This window comes from Carassius auratus, chromosome 32 (genome assembly GCF_003368295.1).
Source record: "Carassius auratus strain Wakin chromosome 32, ASM336829v1, whole genome shotgun sequence".
NCBI classification, from domain to species: Eukaryota; Metazoa; Chordata; class Actinopteri; order Cypriniformes; family Cyprinidae; genus Carassius; species Carassius auratus.
The window spans coordinates 23,737,840-23,756,504 of record NC_039274.1 but is presented as its reverse complement, the minus strand read 5'-3'; the positions used below and the strand labels follow the sequence as shown (position 1 = coordinate 23,756,504).

Here is an 18,665-nt window from a genome sequence, read left to right as displayed (position 1 = left end):
TTAGTGATTTAAAACACATGTTATTTGAAAATATTTCATGTTGACTTTTCCATAACAGTCTTGAACCAGTTTCCATATCAAGTTTCAAAAGCAGCTTCACGATTATATCAGGAATCTACTAATCCTGATATTTCACATGTTTGTCTTTGTGTTTGTTTCATTTTTCATGTTCTCTTCATCGGAGGTATATCATTCTCACTGAATGGGTCATGGATTTTCTAACCTTGACGTTGTGGGGTGTACTCATGCCATGGGAGAGTGTTGTGGGGGCTGGGATCACAGCCTCTTCAGCCGGCCCTGCACACATGTGCTGTCACTCAACCTCCCTGCACAGACTGCCCAGACTGAGAGACAAGCAACAACAGCTTCTAGTAGACTGAAGGCGCCTGTGTTCCTGTCTTGTTGCAAATTTGCTTGGACACTGTTGTACAAGTCTCTAGTGTTTTATTGTTTGGCCGTGGTTTATTGAGAACAGTAAGGATCAAAAACCAGATGATGAAGGCGGTGGCGGTCCTGGGTGCACTGCTGGCTGTGGTGTGTCAGGTGAGTTGAGCTTTACATATTACAGTAAGTGAATGCTGTGGATTCTAACTCCAGGCTCAGTGAACTTAAAGTTGCATAGTAAAATAAAACATGGATAATTGGAGCACATTTTAAAAGAAAATACTATTTCAGTTGTTATACTTCAAAATTTGAAATACATTTTGAAATTTACTTTTTTTTTCAGTGTAGGCATGACAATACTTTTAAAATATATTAAATTTAACAATTTAAATATAATAATCTTTCCGTATTACACAATTAATTAGGCTTTATAGATCAACCTGTCACATAATAGAAAATTGCAATGGAAAGCAGTTGTGGACTTATTTATTTATTTTTATTTTTTTTAGCAATGCTATGTAATTTGATTAGTGTTAGTTTATCTTGTTGGCTAAAGATTCAGTGTTTGAGTAGTGGATACAGTTTTTGACCTTGGGGCACATCTGCTTAAATCATCTTTAGTGTTTGGAAAAGTGATTGTTGGCTGAACTTACTAGCCGTTGGTGGTATTATATTGTTGGAAGACATTGATGATCTAAAAATGCATAATTTAAAATAAAATGAATGATGACAGATAAATAAGAAGAGAAATGCAGCTGGTTTTAACTTCAACTGACGTTACGTTTCAAGGCCACTTTTGGTCTGTCACTAGTATATTCATGATAGAACAACGAATGAGAATGCAGACAAAGTCACACTGCCTTAAATATTCATCACAGGACACAGATTCTAAAATGAGAGATTTGTCCTGTAGTTGCACTCATACTGTATACATACACAGGGGAAAGGTTGCTGGCCGCCATGTTATTTATGGGCAATTCAAAAACATTTGCTTCTAAGATATTTAGGCTTGAAAGTACTTTGACCTTTTGATTTATTCCAACCCTTTCCAAAGCATTAGCAATTAGCATTAGAAAAAAAAAAAGGGACTTGAGCAAACTGATTTTTTATTCCTCAGAGTGCTCTTTCATAACTGATTCAGTTTTTCACTTATGTTTCATTTAAGGCTCAACTTTGTCTCATACATTTTTCCTAAAGTTCTTTAGGAGAAATATAAATACACAGAAAATACATGAAAAGTAGAGAGCTTTAAATTGAACGTGGATTATATATCTCAGATAATTTAATCTTTTGTATTAAAATCTTTTGAAATCTTGCCACACTTTAAGATATTAAGACCTTTTCTCAAACTTTACTATGAGTTTGCACTAAGGGGAAAAAATGTTGTTTTTTTTTTTTGTTTTTTTTCTATTAGTGTAATTCTTTGATAAAGAATCCTACCATATGTACATGGCATATGTTTCTTTTCCTCAGCTGATGTTACAATATGGAGAGAATGCACAAAACATTACATATCATGGGGCAAGAAAATATCAGCACATGCTAATGTTGGTGTCATAAGTTTCCTCCAAATCATTGTCTCACCTTGATGATAACTTGATAGTTTTCTTTCATTCTTTTCATTAGTGCTGGTGATTCATGGCTTTTTGTGGCTCTGGACCCACCAGTAAAATTTAATGTATGCCACGTAAAATAACTTAATCTGCTAAAATTCTCTGGTGATCAGACAGGGAGTGCTAGGAATTCCCAAAGCTCATTTCCCAGGAGAGGTTTATGCCTCACTGAGAGTATAGTGGGGTGCATTGAGCTTCACACTTTCCTCTGGTGAAGTGGTCTTGATATGACTTGATATGTGCAGCTGTTCCCAGATGTAGACTCAACCCCATTTGTCTCACATGGTAATCCTGGATGCAGAAATAGGAGGACAACTTTCCCTGGCCAAGCAATGAATGAAAAAAAAGTTGAGTTAATGCACTAGCCCAGCTGGTGAATATCAAGCTTACTGGCAACTTTGGGTTTCTCTTAGTCCCAGACATTGTGATACCAGTTAATAGTGAACATATAAGTCTAATGCTGTGCCTTCCCTGTTAACCTTAATCCTAGATAAGGAAACCATGACTGGACAGTGATAATTGAACATTATAATTGTCACTGCCTGTTTGAACTAGCTTGACATGACAGCATGGCCTGGTTATGGAGATTCCATCACTGACATGTTCCTGGAAGACAGCATGAAAGAAAGAAAGAAATAAAGAAAGAAGGAAAGAAAGAAAGAAAGAAGGAAAGAAAGAAAGAAAGAAAGAAAGAAAGAAAGAAAGAAAGAAAGAAAGAAAAATTTATTTGAATGTTCACTTTAGTGTACTTCAAATCTTTTTTTATAAATAAACTACTTACAGATAATAGTATTAAATGAAATAAAAGTAAGACAATTAAGTATACCATGAGTAGTGCAATTTTGTATAATGTCAAATTAAAAGTTGAACTTTTAAGTATAACTGTTTTTATACTATTTTATCATGCTTTAAATAATTTTTATTAAAATATAAAATATTAACATATTTTGATGTGTTGACTAACATGTTAAAATACTTGCACTTGTACCTGATATTAATTTTATCTCTAGTGTGTTATTTAAAAATTAAATTTAAAATGAATGTATGTGAACCTGGATCACCATTCCAGTTATAAGGGTTATTGTTTTTAAATCGAGATTTATAAATCATCTGATAGCTGAAAAAAGCTTTGTTAGGACAGGACAATATTTGGCCGATATACAACTATTTGAAAATCTGGAATCTGAGGATAAAACAAACAAATAAATAAATAAATAAATAAAAATAATAATAATAATAATAATAAATCAAATTATTGAGAAAATGTTACGTTCAGGAACCCAGAGAAACACAGAAAATGAGAGATCCAAATGCAGTGTGCTTTAATGGGTAATCCAAATCAGAATCCAACAAGCAGGGGTCAAAACCAGAAATCAATCCAAAACAAACAACAGGGATAGGAACAGGAACAGGAACAGGAATAGAAACTCGAGGAAACTCGGAAGGCGAGGAAACTGGGTGACGGAAAGAAAGGACTCCATGAAAACAAACAGAAACAGACTGGTTAATATAGGCAGGGTAATGACTATCAAGTGAAGACACCTGAGTGCAATTAACAGGAGTGCAATTACCGTGATGGAGGGACAAGGCTTGTGGGAATTGTAGTGCCTGCAGTGAGGTGCCTTTGGGGAAGCGAGACCCAGGGAAACAGAGACCAGACAGCGTGACAGAAAATCACATTTACAGTTATCCAAATGAAGTCCTTAGCAAAGCATATTACTGATAATACATTTTTATATAAGTAGAAATTTTACAAAATATCTTCATGGAACATGATCTTTACTTAATATCCTAATTATTTTTGGCATAAAAGTAAAATTGATTATTTTTAAAACACAATATATTTTGGCTATTGCTACAAATATACCCGTATTATTTATGACTGGTTTTGTGGTCCCAGGTCACATGTTTCAAGTGTATTAAATTGCAACATCATTATTACAAATGTGTAATTAGACATTATTTAAATACATGACATACAAGTTTCCATAGAAATGACTTTAAGATATATTTTAGATTAGAAAGAAAGACACTTACTAGATCTAGTGAGGAATGGCATGACAGAACGTGACCACCTGTGTGACCCCTGCAACCTCTCATCCAGCTCTGCATTCTGTCATGCATGCTATACTGTCTCTCTCACACACACAGGTAATTCTTGATTAATGTATTACTTAATTCTTTTTTTAAGTAGTTCGTGTTAGAATTTATTTATCTTAAATTGCATAATGCATTCTAATCCACTATTTGGACTTCATGAAAAAAAAAGAAAATCCGAACTCTGGTGGACACGCATGCGTATGCATGTGTTCCACACTCACTTAGTTCTTTTTCCTCCTCAGAAATGAAGCATATCTCATTCTGTTAGTCACGCCTGCACCATCAGTGCCATGGTTCAGACCAGCTGACCCTGCCATATGTGTGTGGAGCTTTACGAATGTCTTACTCTGGTAAAAGCAGAGCTAAACTGGGTTAAATGTGACACAGAAAGCTTTTTTTTTTTCAGAGTGCTAAAAGGCCCAGAAAGATTACACTTTCTCTGACCCTTCAAAAGACTATCATGTAATAAGTATAGGCTGTTGGATAACTGAATGTGAGGTTGGGGGTTGCCACAAAGTCTGCGGATGGCACCTGCCGTCTCTGGTATTAGTATATGGTTCAGACAGTAGGGTATTTTCAGCCCTGTGACAGATTAGTGCTTCCATTGAGCAAAAGTTTTCACACACAGCACACATTGCTCAGGAGAGATAATGGAGATCTCACTTGAGTCTCATTCAAGCATTTCTCTCAGAGTTTTATTTAAAACTGATTTACAAGAAACAAAAATGGACGAATTTGAGTGCATATTAAATTTAATCAGATTTGATTACAGCCTTCGGCATTTAGTCAAATCTGAACAGTTTTTTAAACATTGTTGAGAGAGAGATTTGAGATTAAGAGAAAGCAGTATTCATTTACTCTAATTTAATCAATTAGTCCATTTAATCTAATTTCTTCTCATTTGTGGAAACAAATGTTAAATCTCTCCAGGTGGACAGTAGGAAGTTCAGAAAAGAATGCACAGACTAAAAAGCACTCATGCATGTCCTAAATGAGGTGAAGAAGTACGTTAGCAGACCCACATAAATGCTGCATGGGTTATTGATAAGAGAAGTAACCAAATGTGCAGCTCTGTTTAAGATATCAAGAGACCTCCTATAAATGCCACCCAGAAAACTGACTTCCCACCAACAGGACTGAATCCCAACAACCCAGTCAACTGTAATGTAAAAACTGACTTTTGTTTGGAAACTGTGTTCTGAAATACAAGAGTAAGCAACTTATTTAGTACTGCACTAGCAGAATGGAGAATTCAGGCTGCTCTAAGATTAGTGTGCTCTAACAGGGTCTGTGCATGCCTGTGATGTCCAGCATTCTGCATGGGCTGCTCAGAGGAGTGCCATCCGGAAACATGCTCCGCCACTGCGCCCATGAGGAAATCAAAGAACTATGACAGCCATTGCTGCTATTTAAGATTTGCATATGGTTATGAATTATTGTTGCATTCTTAAATAAGATGTTTTTAGTATAAGTCTTAGTAATTTGTCATACAGGATACAAAATTAATACTTAGTGTCAAATGCACATAAAAAAAAAATTATATATATAAGTTTTGTCTTTTTTTAAGGAATTGCATCATAATACATCAGAATTTAAAACTGATAGTTTGTACATTATCCAATTTTTATTTTTATTATTAAATTAAGTAAACGAATAAACATAAACAACAAAAAATGCACTTGTGAAAAAGAAGTACAATTTTGCATACCAGTTGCGTTCGTGCCATGACGGATTTGCTATTTACATGGCGGAATTTGGCAAGCGCAAAGAGATGAAAACACTATAATTTGCTGTTATACTCCATATAACTCCATGTACAAGCGAAAAAATTAGACTTTTTTTGCACAGGCCTATCTAAAGGGTTAATGGTCCCACCTAATGATCAACTGTAAAAAATATATATATTTTTTTACCTCTTCCCAAAAGGGAAAACCACAAACAATCAAGAATGCATGATTTTATGGTGTGATGGCTTTGCAATCAAAAAATTTCGTTATAATGGAAGTCAATGGGGCAAAAACAGCCACAGACCATAAATGTGAGGGGAAAAAAATTAATCTAATGCTGCACAAAAATTAACAATGCATCAAAGTCAATGTGGTTACTAATCTTTGACATGGCCAAGACTGTGATAAAAGGTAAAAAAAAATAAAAATATCCAGACCACAATCACTTTATTATATTGAAAATATGTAATTTTGTGTGTTTTTTCCCCCAAATCAGTGACATCATTTATGAACTTGGTAATTAAAGAGTTAAAATCTTGGATTTAAAAAAAAGATTTTGATCAGGACTGGGGTTGATTAATAGATTTATGCAAAAAAAACAATTAGAAAAAAATATATATATTTATCTGAAACATTTTTTACAGCAGTTTAATTTAGTGGATGTTTTCATCCACTAACATGACGAAAGGGTAGTGGGTAGAACATTTTCCCAAAATATGTGTCAAAATAATATGTCACCAAAAACCATTCCCTTTGCTGAAACAGAGAAAGTTATGGCCAAAATAGTGGACGAAAACGTCCCCAACAACGCACAAGGAATTAACACGTGAATTAACTGAATTAACACGTAATTTCAGCAAAACATCACCCGTTGAACTCCTCAGATTAATCAGTGTGTTTAAGTCAGTGTATTCCTGCTTGTCCCGTAGGTGATCTGCTCGCACGCTTTCACTTCGCGCACGAGCAGATCGGTTTCTTCGCTTGAGAAGTGTTCAGCTTTTCCGCCAACAAATACCGGCATGTAAATAGCGATCCGCTATGGCGCGAGCGCATCTCGCTTATAAAGGGAGTGGGAGATGACACTCTGATTGGTGTATTGAACGTTACGCCTATTACTTATTAAGAGAATAGGGATAAACCATTCCAAAAATGCGCCCCGGCGCACAGACCGTTTTTCTGTCGTTAAAATAACAAAAGTGGATTTGGACACGCCCTGAGTGCACCTGCGCCGTGCGCTTTACACTTTGCATTTAGTTAGTTAAAATAGGACCCTTAATCACGTTAACTGCAATTAAATTAAATTAATTATAGTTTAAATTTATTTTGGATGAATATCATTGCAGTCATTAGACCTCAATATATGATCTTGTATATGTTTGTCAATGAAAAAAGAGGGGAGAAAGAGTAACAAGAAATGTAAGTTAGGTTCACTCCACCCCTTCAAGCTCTTTGAAGCTGGACCAGTTAAGTCACTTAAATTGAAGAATTAAGAACTGCAGCTGTACAATAAGATGAAGAACAAGTATTAACATATGGATTTTCAATCAAGAACAATCATCCAAATTAATGTGGGAAGGTTTTCCCTCAGTAAACCCCTAGTGGTTTGTAGTTTGTGATTTTTTTTTAACATGTCCACACATCAAAGTAGCTAAGTGTAGGCCTATTTAAGTGTATGTGTGAAATTAAAGTGTACTCTTATTAAGTCCACTTAAGTGGCCTTTTATTTTATTAATATTATAATATCTACAAATACTTTTTTTGTGGAAATATTCCATATATTAAATATAAAAAAAGTTAGAAGTGCATGTTCAATACAATTAAGCACTACGTTTCCATAAGGGAATGCTGGATTAAATACAATTAAAATGCATCATTTAATGAATAATGTATAAATGTATAAAAACACTGACTTGCAAAATACCTAAGACAGAATGCAGAGGTACTTTTGAGTACTTTTAATGGAGAAAACATCAGCCAGCAGGGGCATTATTTTTTTAAGTTTAGTGACATTAGTGGCATATTAATTATTCAGATGTCGAAGACTGCTGTGGATTGTGTGCATGTCGCTGAAGAGCATCCAGATGCAGTACTGCTCCATGTGTTTTGTTGCAGGTCAGCAGCAGTGGTCAGGTAACACAGAGCGATCTGAACCCAGCTGTGCTGCACCCATGGAGACACAGGAGCTCAGGGCCACAGGTCAGGGTCAAGAGAGACTGGATCATTCCACCAATCCGAGTATCAGAAAACAGCAAGCAGCTCCCTGAAGATCTGGTCCAGGTAAACAAACAGCTCACTATTAGTTGCCCAATATAGACCTGAAAAAGAAAGTGTAAAAGACATTTCACTAGATTATTGAAGCTAGAGGCATTTTTTATGAATATAGCTATCCAATGGTATAATTTGAATCATATTATTCTGGTTTAGAACAAAAGTGAAAAAGAATAAGGCCCTGTGTGAAATGTATGTGAAAACATGAAATGTATCCTCACACTCTCTGAGTAGATTAGCTGTTTAACATGCGGCTGTAACATGTTCCATGTCCGCTCTCACAGATCAAATCAGACAAGATCTTCACCGGGGAGGTGATATACATGCTGGAGGGACCCGGGGTTGACCAGGACCCCAAAGGGCTCTTTGAAATTGATAAAAAAACAGGATGGATCAAGAGCAAAATGCCACTGGACAGGGAAAAACACAAGAGTTTTAAGGTGAATGTTTGCTGAAGTCATGTACAGAGGGAAGCAAAAGTCTTAAGGCCACAGTAGAAATAGAAAGCTTCTATTTGCATTTTTTTGTTCCAAATTAAATAACTACGACCAAGAAATAGTGCATATTAATATCCATTATTTGATATTTAAATATTTTCACAATTCTCATACTGTTTTTTTCTTCAGATTTAAATTGGTTTCCAGATTTACAGTATGAGCTTATGAGCCCCACAGTAGAGGTCACAGATAAGAGACTCAAACATGAAGCTTGATGAATTATGATATTGCTGAATAACTTATATGTGTAATATCCTCAGCTCAAAGCTTTTGCACTGTCCCCAAGTGGAGAGAGACTGGAAAGTCCCACCACCATTGAAATCTACGTTTTAGATCAGAATGACCACAGGCCTGAATTTACCCAGAAGGAGTTCATCGGCACTATCCCTGAATTCTCTGTTCCAGGTAAGACATGTACAACAGAATTTCAAAACTTATTTTAAGAAATAAAATAAATATTTTAATATAGAAAAGAAACACAATCACATCAACGCAATGAATAGTTCATCCAAAAAAGGAAAACCTTAATTTCCATCAAACCATGTTTCAGTTATTTAGCAAAATGTCTAGGCTGTTCTATTCTATGTTCCACACTGCATGTTCAAAATACATCCAAGAACCAATGAATTTTATGCACAATGTCTTGTTATTTGGTGTCGAGTGCACTGTATATATGGTTGAAAGCAAACAAAGACATTACTGCATACCATAAATGTTTCATGATCTCACCAAGAGGACATGATTATTTTTGTATTTAACAAGATTTTGTTGTATTCCTCACACAAAGCTATCATAGTGATTTAGAAGACTTGGAATATTACACAAGTCGTACAGATCACTTTTATATCGCATTATGGTAATACCTTTGTCCTTTTTAGAACTTGGCGGTCAGGGTCACCATCCACTTTCATAGCATGGCAATTCTGTTAAACATTTTTTTCATATTCTACAGAAATGTGAGGGAATGTGGAGGAAATGTGATCTCTTTAAGTCAGGCCGCCAGTGTACACAAAACATAAGTATCATAAACTTTTTGTGTGGTTCTCTGTCATCAGGAACTTCAGTGATGCAGGTTACAGCGATAGATTCTGATGATCCAATGACAGAAAACGCTGCTCTGAGCTACTTCATTGTTGGACAAGAGAGCATCCCTCCTAACAGCATTAACAAGACCATGTTTGGCATTAATAACAAAACTGGAGTCATCTACACTCGAGATGTGGGACTAGACAGAGATGTGGGTTATTTCTCTCTTAAATGTCTTAAATAAACAGCATACACATAAAAATACTGATTTCAGAGTCTGAAGAAAGAAAGCAGTGACATGCCTTGATGTGTTGTCAGGTGGTGCAGTCCTTCAGGCTGACTCTGCAGGTGGCTGACATGTCTGGAATGGGCCTAACCTCCACCGGTCGTGCCATCATTCACATCTCTGATATTAACAACCATGCTCCGAAATTCCACCCTACCGCGGTATGTAAAAAAACAAAAAACAAAACCCTGAAACATGCACAGGTTGTGATGTTCACTTGATTACTTGATCATTGTTTTCTGAGCTCTTGATCCAATTCTGTGATGCAGTACAACATGAATGCAATGGAGAACAAGTACATTGCGGAGTTGGGCAGGGTCAATGCGACAGATAAGGACCAGAAAGGTGGCGATAACTGGAGGATTAAGTACACCATAGTAAATCCTTCAGGGCACTTTGCCATCCGCACAGACCCAGTTTCCAACCAAGGAATAATTTCTGTGGTTAAGGTGAGATTACTGCCACAAATGTGGTAAATTAAAGACTGAAGCCATGGGACTATACCAAAATCAGTTAATGGCCATCTTCAGCTTTCTTATTATTTGTTCACTACATTTCAAATACAATTTTTCTACTGTCTTGCAGCCACTAGACTATGAATCCCAGGCAGAGTACCAGCTCATTGTCAAAGCAGAGAATGAAGTCAGGCTTAAAGCACCATACGAACAAGTACACAGTGCTACAGTCACTGTCAGAGTGATGAATGAAAACGAGGCCCCAGTCTTCCATAAAAACCCCATTAAAGTGACTGTTGCAGAGTCCATTGTTCCCGGGACTGTCCTGGTCTCAGATATTGCTCATGATCCAGACAATGCCAAGCTAAGGTGAGGCTCACTTATCTGTACCATCATTCCTCGCGCTCTTTTATACTGGACAGCACAAAGAAGCCGTGTAGGAGATGTTCTTGGATCAACATCCTTTGTTAGTCCGGGAACAGTATTCTTATCAAGCAATCGTGCGCAAAACCCTGTCCTTGTCCAAGCTTGACCATAACCTCGACCATAACCTACCCATTAAATCTTTGTTGACTGATTGATTGATAAAGTGATATTATTATTATTTTATTTATTGTGCTTCGCAATGGACATCAGGTCTTGAAAGATTTCAGCAAGAACCTCATTGATTAGTTGCATCAGAAATTTAAGAATTTTGTGGAAGTTTTTCAAAGCTAAAATAAAGAGCCACATATTGTAATGTTAATGTTTTATAAACATTGATGTTAATTAATTCATTAATTTCATTTATGTCTTCAAAGTGACCATCAGTGAATGTTTCATAGGTTTTACTGAAAAACAGCCATAGTGGATATGAGATCAATGAATACACAGATAAAAAACACAAACACTCACATCCACTCCACATACACACTGATGCCTTGGTGCTATAATGCAGACACAATCATCTATTCATCAAAACAACCAGCAAGTACACATAAACACTTTCACATACACGCAAATAAATTTACAGATATACTCAGTTTCACCCATTTCAACCATCAAAAAGGATCAAACAAGCTTTTTTGAGACTTCATATCATCTTACCCTTTTTCTAAATTATTATTGCATTGTTCATTCTTACAGTATGTGTTGCTTTTTTTTCAAAATCTTAAACACTAGTTCAACACTAGTACACAAACTCTATTTCATAAGTATGGTTAAAATATGAGGACACCTTATGTTGCTTTACTCTTGGCCTCCTGGCCTAAGTGCATTCTATTCATATCACACTTATATTTTAAAGTGTTTTAATTCTGTAATAAGCTCTTCATTTTTATAAGCGAATGCTTACTTACATTAATTCTAATGTACTGTATGTTCTAAACTTTGTGTGTACATACCTACTTAGATTTGTGAAATTTTGTCCAGGTTTGAAATCATTCAGGATCCTGAGAACTGGCTTGCTATTAACCACGGAACTGGACAAATCACAGCCAGGAGATCCTTCAATATCCGGTCTCCCCACGTCAGGAACAATATTTACTCTGCAATTGTGAAAGTCATAGATCAGGGTGAGCACCTCAGACCTAAAGGCCAAAATAATAACAGCAGAATAAAACTATTGATACTGTGACCATACTGTCACAAAACCAGTGTGGCTTTGTATGAATACAAATGGTAATCATTCAAATGATAACTCTCTTTACAGATGCTGGTGGAATCTCTGCAACAGCTACAGTGGAGGTCAGTCTGTGGGAGACCAATGATTACCCACCGGTGCTGATACCCTTGAGTGGGACTGTGTGCAGTGACAGGGACAGAGATAAACTGGGCCTTCTGCTTAGCGCTGTGGATGAGGACATGTCCCCTCAAGCTGATCCTTTCACTTTTTACATTGCTGATCAAAATGTGGCTGTCAACTGGACCATCATAACTCTTAACGGTAAAACGTTAACATAGACATGCATTAATTTTTATATATTTGTATCCTGCTGAAAGCCATCTTAAATTAGTATAAAAGTTCATGCGGGGCCTGGTAGGTCTGGGTGCTGGTTTGGTGCAGGTACACCTGATGTCCCAGCATATCCATAGTGAGCTAATGAAGACATTTAAACAGCATGGTTTTTCAGGTGGACCTGGTCAATCAATCAAACCTTGGATAATCAAACTAGTTAAGAAGCCAAGTGCGGAATCAGACTGGTTTATCCTGGTTTATTACTTGTCTAAATTATGTTTTATTGGTAAAACCTACTTGTTTAAGCTGGTTAAACAAGAAATATTGCTGATTAAGGAAGTTAAGAATACTTTTAAGGAATTAATTTTACATTATACATCAGTGAAATATTTAATCAAACACACCTGAGCGAACTGATCAAAGTCTTCAGGATTACAAGAAAGGCGGGTGAGTTTCATCAAGGTTGGAGCTAACCTCTACAGGACAGTGGACCTCAAGTGCCAGAGATGAGAATCCTTGTTTTGAGTGTACCTGTAGCTCAATTGGTAGAGCACTGCGCTATCAAGAGCAAGGTTGGGGGTTTGATTCCCCGGGGACACATGATGGGTAAAAATTGATAGCCTGAATGCACAGTAAGTTGCTTTGGATAAAAGCCTCTGCAAAATGCATAAATGTAATTTTGTTTTAAAACAAGGGTTGACCACCCTGCTCCTGGAAGGCAACCATCCTGCAGAATTTAACACTAACTTTGATCAAACTCACCTGCCTATACAGTAGTGAAAAAAAAATGATTAGAACACCACATTATTAGATTTTCATCAGCTAAAATATACTTTTAAGTCAGTTATTTCTATCTTTTGCTGTAGTGTGTCAGCAGGAAATATCAGGTTACATTTCCAAAGATTCATTTTGTCATTAATTGTAACAATCTAGTGAGATTTTTATTTGCACAAGGAGTCTGACAACAGCCAGTGCTCCACACAGAGATCTGATCTCACCACCATCCGTCTCGAATTACAAGACGAAACAAATCAAAAAGAGACAGACTAAATCCAGAAGAACTGTGAACAGACCTACCTGCAAAGCTAAAGTACTGTTCAAAGTTTTAAGTACTTGTGTTAAGATGCTGTCAAAAATAAAGTCATACAAATATTTTCTTTATCAATTGACTTCTCTTAACTAAATTAAACATTTGGTGTGACCTTTTTGTTTAAAGCAGCTTTTGTCATAGTTTTTCAGGTAGCTTTGCAGGTAGGTTTCTTCGAGCATCTTGGAGACATCACCACAGTTCTTCTGGATTGACTCTGTCTCAGTTTGATCTGTTTCTTCATGTAATTCCAGACAGACTGGATGACGGTGAGATCAGATCTCTGTGTGGAGCACTGGCTGTTGTCAGACTCCTTGTGCAAACAAAAATTATTACAACTAATGGCAAAATGAATGTTTGGAAATGTAAACTGATATTTCCTATTGACACACTACAACAGAAGAGAGAAATGACTATTTTTTTAGCTGGTGAAAATACTAGTTTCTAATAATCTTGAACCTCTAAATCTAATAAACTTAAACTTCCAATAATTTTGGCTACCACTAACTTTTAACAATCCTAAAGACCTTGATTGGCTTGAGATTTATTTGAATAGAGTTGGAGTAAAACTTTGCAGGAGAATGACCCTAGTTTTAGAGCAAGGGTAGCAAACCTGGCTCCTTGAAGGCTACCATCCTGCAGAGATTAGCTTCAACCCTAATCAAAAATATCTGAACTTAATAAAGGTGTTCAGAATTCCTTGCAAATAACAGGCAGGTGTGTTGGAGCAAGATTTGAACTGAAGTCTTCAGGAGGATAGGCAGACCTCTGCTAAGACTTTGTTTTGCTTCTGTCTCTTTTCATGTATGTTACCAGAGACTCATGGGGTTCTCCAGCCACTGATAGACATAGAGAAAGGGGAATTCTCTATTCCTGTGGTCGTATCAGACTCTGGCTCTCCTTCACTATCCTCTAACGCTCTGGTCAACGTGACTGTTTGTCCCTGTGACAGTTTCGGTGACTGCAAGAGCTACTCCGCAGCCATCTTTGGAACCAAAATGGGAATAAGCTTCATTGCCCTTATGATAATTATGGGATGCATTGTTCTTCTGTTGTGTAAGTAAACACTACATCTATATACTATATTTAACCCCTTTTTCTATATCCAAGTGCATATGCAGCAGCTGAAGTATGTTGGTAGTAGATATACTTGAAATTCCTCATAATAAAGCTTGTTTTTTGTGTGTTTTCAGTGCTGCTTGTTCTTGCTGTGGCGGTGAAGGGCTGCAGAAGGCAGAACATTAGAAAAGGAAGAGGTCTGCTGGTCGGAGCATGTGACTATGACATCCGAGACAATGTCTTTCACTATGATGAGCAGGGAGGAGGAGAAGAGGATGAAGTGAGAGCAATGACACAACATTTAATACATTTTACGTGTAGATGCAATGTATTTCAACCTAGTAATTTTAAGAATGTGAATATTTAAAATAGATATTATGCAAAGACCATGCAATACCGTAGATAAGAGCTGCAAGATAAACATACTACAATTTCTGCAGTAAACAGTACATTTACATTGCACTGAATGCACAAATTCGGTATAAACACTGCAGAATACTCATATGACCTCCTGCATATGTCAAAATGTGCAGCATACAACACACCAAAGATATTTTACACACCGCTGGATTTATTTAATTTTCCTGAGATAAGTTGAAACTACTCTTCTTAATGATACGGCTACATGGTGTGGTGAGCTCAAATGCAGTAAGCAGCAGTATTCCATTCATCATGGGATGAGCACTGAACATAGCTCCTGTCTGAGTCACAGACTTTGATTTATCCTTGGGATTTCCCTCATATGACACATGGATCCCACAGCAGCCTGATCGACTGGACAGATGTATAGGGCCTTCTGTCCCACCAAATCATGGTGTTTTGGATGTTTGTTGGATTTATATCTGCTTTGAGGTACCGATGTATTATTTGTTAGGATAGGACAACATTTGGCAGAGAAACAACTATTTGAAAATCTTGAATCTGAGGGTGCAAAAAAAAAAAAAAAAAAACACCTTTAAAGTTGTCCAAATGAAGTCCTTAGCAATACATATTAATAATAATAATAAATTTGTGACACATTTAAAGTAGGAATTTTAAAAAGTATCTTCATGGAACATAATCTTTAATTAATATCCTAATTATTTTTGGCAAAAAAAAAGGATAGTTTTTACCCATACAGTGTATTTTTGCCTATTGCTCTAAATATACCTGTGTGACTTATGACTGGTTTTGTGGTCCAGGGTCACAAATGGTAAACTTCCTGAAATCCCTAAAGCTGTTTCTTTCCAATAGGATGCATTCAATATTGATTTTCTGAGGAACCCAAGTGACATGGTCCCTGCCCCAACCTCATTTTTCCCAAAAGACTGCAGTCTGCCCAGAGGAAAACAACCTCTAAGGAAAGATGCACCCTATAACCTGCCTTCTCCTAGATATCCACGCAAACCCCCCGGAGACCCCACTGACATCGAAGATTTCATCAATGTTGTAAGTGAGGTTACTTTAAAAAAAAAATACGATTCATTCTGGAATATTTGTGGGTAATTTCAGTAAATGTCCATAACATTCACTTAGAAAAGGTAGATTTTTCAAGGAGTTTTATTTTCTTAAAGTACTGAGGTGTTTACCACTCAAGACATTTGGGAAACCATATTCCAGTATATTCCAGTATCTTTATCTTCTATTTGCAGTGCTAAATATGTAATAACAAAGGCAAAGTTTTAGTTATTTATGATAACTAATACTCATTAAGTGCTATTTTAACTCTGTCAAAGTTGGGAATTTATTTTAACAAATTGAATCCCTAAAGCAGTAAATTCTGATGTCATTTAAAGCTGCGGTAGGGAACTTTTGACGCTCTAGCGGTTAATAAACAGAACTGCTTGCGTCTTGCGGAAGAACATTGTAGCCGGAACTACTTCTCTCTGTTTATGTCTATAAAGAATCACAAAGATACAGGGTTACTCCGCCGCGGTACCCCCGAAACAATCTAAATTAGTCAGAATATAAACACTTATTATAGGTGCACCCTAGTGATTCAGGACAAGCCAAAAACACGGTTTGGAAAATGGATTCATGGTGTACTCGCTTATTATATATATTTTTCTACATTTTGAACACAAACAAAGTTACGGACCGCAGCTCTGATTGGTTGTTTTTTACCGGGAGTGGATGACTTTCTGCAAATGGCAATAGGACGACTGAGAGGAGCCAGAGGAGCTTGATTTTTTTCACAGATTATCTGTCTCATATTCTACTGTCAGGACATAATGACAGGTTGAATAAATGTAAAAAAATTTTTTTTACAAAAGTTCCCTACAGCACCTTTAAGTTAAGTAGTAATTTTGGGAAATGGGAAATATTAAACTTTATTTGACCATTAAAACTGAATAAAGATGAATGTACACACATTCTCTGAAATTCTGATGAGAAACTACATTTCCTTTGCAATGAACAATTGAAATCAAACGCACTTTTTGATCATTTTCACTTTTTCTGCTTCACCCCAACAGGGCCTGGATGCTGCTGACAATGACCCGAACGTCCCACCATACGATACAGCACTGATCTATGATTATGAGGGCGATGGGTCGGTAGCAGGCAGTCTTAGCTCTATCGCTTCCATGGGCTCAGACGGTGACCAGGACTATGACTACCTCAATGACTGGGGACCACGCTTTAAAAAACTGGCTAACATGTACGACCCATGTTAGCTACCAGACTGATTCTCATACATGCATGCCCGTCAAAACTCTCTGCAAACCAAATGTCCTATCTTCAATATGAGAGTGCTCATGATGTAAGGATGAAAGGGGCAGTTTATGTTTTTGATAATGTAGATAAATGGAGGTCTCGGTCTATTCCCTTGTGATATGTTTAATGGTCATCAGTGTCAGAGAGACTGCACACACACGGTCTTTTTCCTTTCTCTCATGGATCACTGAACTATTTCAACATGCTGATGTGACAGGTGCTTATTGAGAAAGCACCAACTGGAGGGACGAAGCATGTGTTTGTGCATACTGATTAGACATGGTACAAGAGATGCTTTGTTCATAAAACATATCATGTTCTTTAGGGATTATTTTAGCTGATGACCAATGCTGAGTTTCGCTGAGCATGTGGGGTGAACAGGTAGAATAATTCACCCTAAACAGAAAATAGTACTCATGAATACTCATTTACTTATATAACGTCACTGTGAGCCCATATGACTTTCTTTAATCTATCGAACACAGAAGGATGTTTTATATGTCGGTGAACTTCAAAGCTGCTCTTGTTTTATTTTTTATAATAATAATAAAAAAAGAAGATATTGTCATATATATGTCATAAATCAAGTTGCACAGTGTCAGGACACTGGTTATAGCATATAACTGATGAAAGTGTAGGCACCAATGAGATTAAAACTTAAGATTTTTTTTAAAAGCACGTTCAAGTCAATACAGGTGACTAGAATGCTAATGTATGGTAATCAACGGATATACAGATAGTGAAAAGTAATTTGTGGCATGTAAATATCCCTCATGTCTTCCAAAGCTGCCACTTCTTATCTGTTCCTCAAAAAAAAAAAAAAAAAAAAAAAAAAAATTCATCACAGAGTATTGGGAACAAGTCCTATTGTACTTATATGAGTACTTTTATGGTTCATTTATTTGTCCTTTTTGACATGAGCTTGGTGACCCATGATTACTATATCCTTTAGTTGATTGGAAAACAGCAGCACAGAAATTCTTCAACATATATCCTTGTGTTTCAGTGGAGGAAAAAAATGCATTGTTTAATATCTATTTTTAAGACAGATTGACTGATAACCGATTTTTTTAACTTGAGGTCTTTTGATCAATTGTTCTTATTGCTTTAATTTTATACATCTTGTGTACTATATGTGCTTGTAATACTTTTCTTTGTTTGCCTGCAGTTAACATCAGTACATAAATCCAAGACATTTAAAGAGCCTTAAGATTTTGAATAATTATAATTTTCATATGCAGCCTATTAACACAGTTTGCCAAAATGATGATGCTTCAAATGTATATATTTTTAGCTTTCCATCAGGAACACAAGTTTTTCCTAATTACATAATGCCTGTATTAATTATTTTGTTAGTTTCTGTTAATCTCAATTTTGAACTACATAGTTTTGTTTTTATTATTTATTTCATAAGAAAACAATGTAAAATTCTGTTATTATCTTTCTTTTAGTTATAAATAAAATATTGGAATAATACCAGTCTGTTTTTTTTGTTTTAGTTTTTTTTTTTAATAAAGAGAGACTATTGTGTGG

At 36.2% G+C, this 18,665-nt stretch overlaps 1 protein-coding gene across 1 annotated transcript; it reads left to right on the top strand.

Annotated features, from left to right (window-relative positions):
• Positions 1 to 243: 243 nt before the first annotated feature.
• On the top strand, positions 244 to 18,597 carry LOC113051865 (cadherin-15-like). The gene is made up of 14 exons (XM_026216022.1): positions 244 to 543; positions 7,937 to 8,101; positions 8,377 to 8,532; positions 8,850 to 8,994; positions 9,645 to 9,826; positions 9,934 to 10,062; positions 10,171 to 10,350; positions 10,487 to 10,725; positions 11,767 to 11,909; positions 12,047 to 12,280; positions 14,196 to 14,435; positions 14,573 to 14,718; positions 15,672 to 15,866; positions 16,892 to 18,597. The coding sequence occupies exons 1-14, from the start codon at positions 493 to 495 to the stop codon at positions 17,090 to 17,092; spliced, it is 2,406 nt and encodes an 801-aa protein (XP_026071807.1). The 5' UTR covers positions 244 to 492; the 3' UTR covers positions 17,093 to 18,597.
• The last annotated feature ends 68 nt before the right edge of the window (positions 18,598 to 18,665 follow it).

What these genes read in the sequence shown, in the direction of transcription:
- LOC113051865 (XM_026216022.1), top strand. Translation starts at nt 493, where the DNA reads ATGATGAAGGCGGTGGCGGTCCTGGGTGCACTGCTGGCTGTGGTGTGT. An exon ending in CCCTGAATTCTCTGTTCCAG is followed by an intron (nt 8,995 to 9,644) that starts GTAAGACATGTA and finishes CTCTGTCATCAG; the next exon opens with GAACTTCAGTGATGCAGGTT. An exon ending in CCAGACAATGCCAAGCTAAG is followed by an intron (nt 10,726 to 11,766) that starts GTGAGGCTCACT and finishes AATTTTGTCCAG; the next exon opens with GTTTGAAATCATTCAGGATC.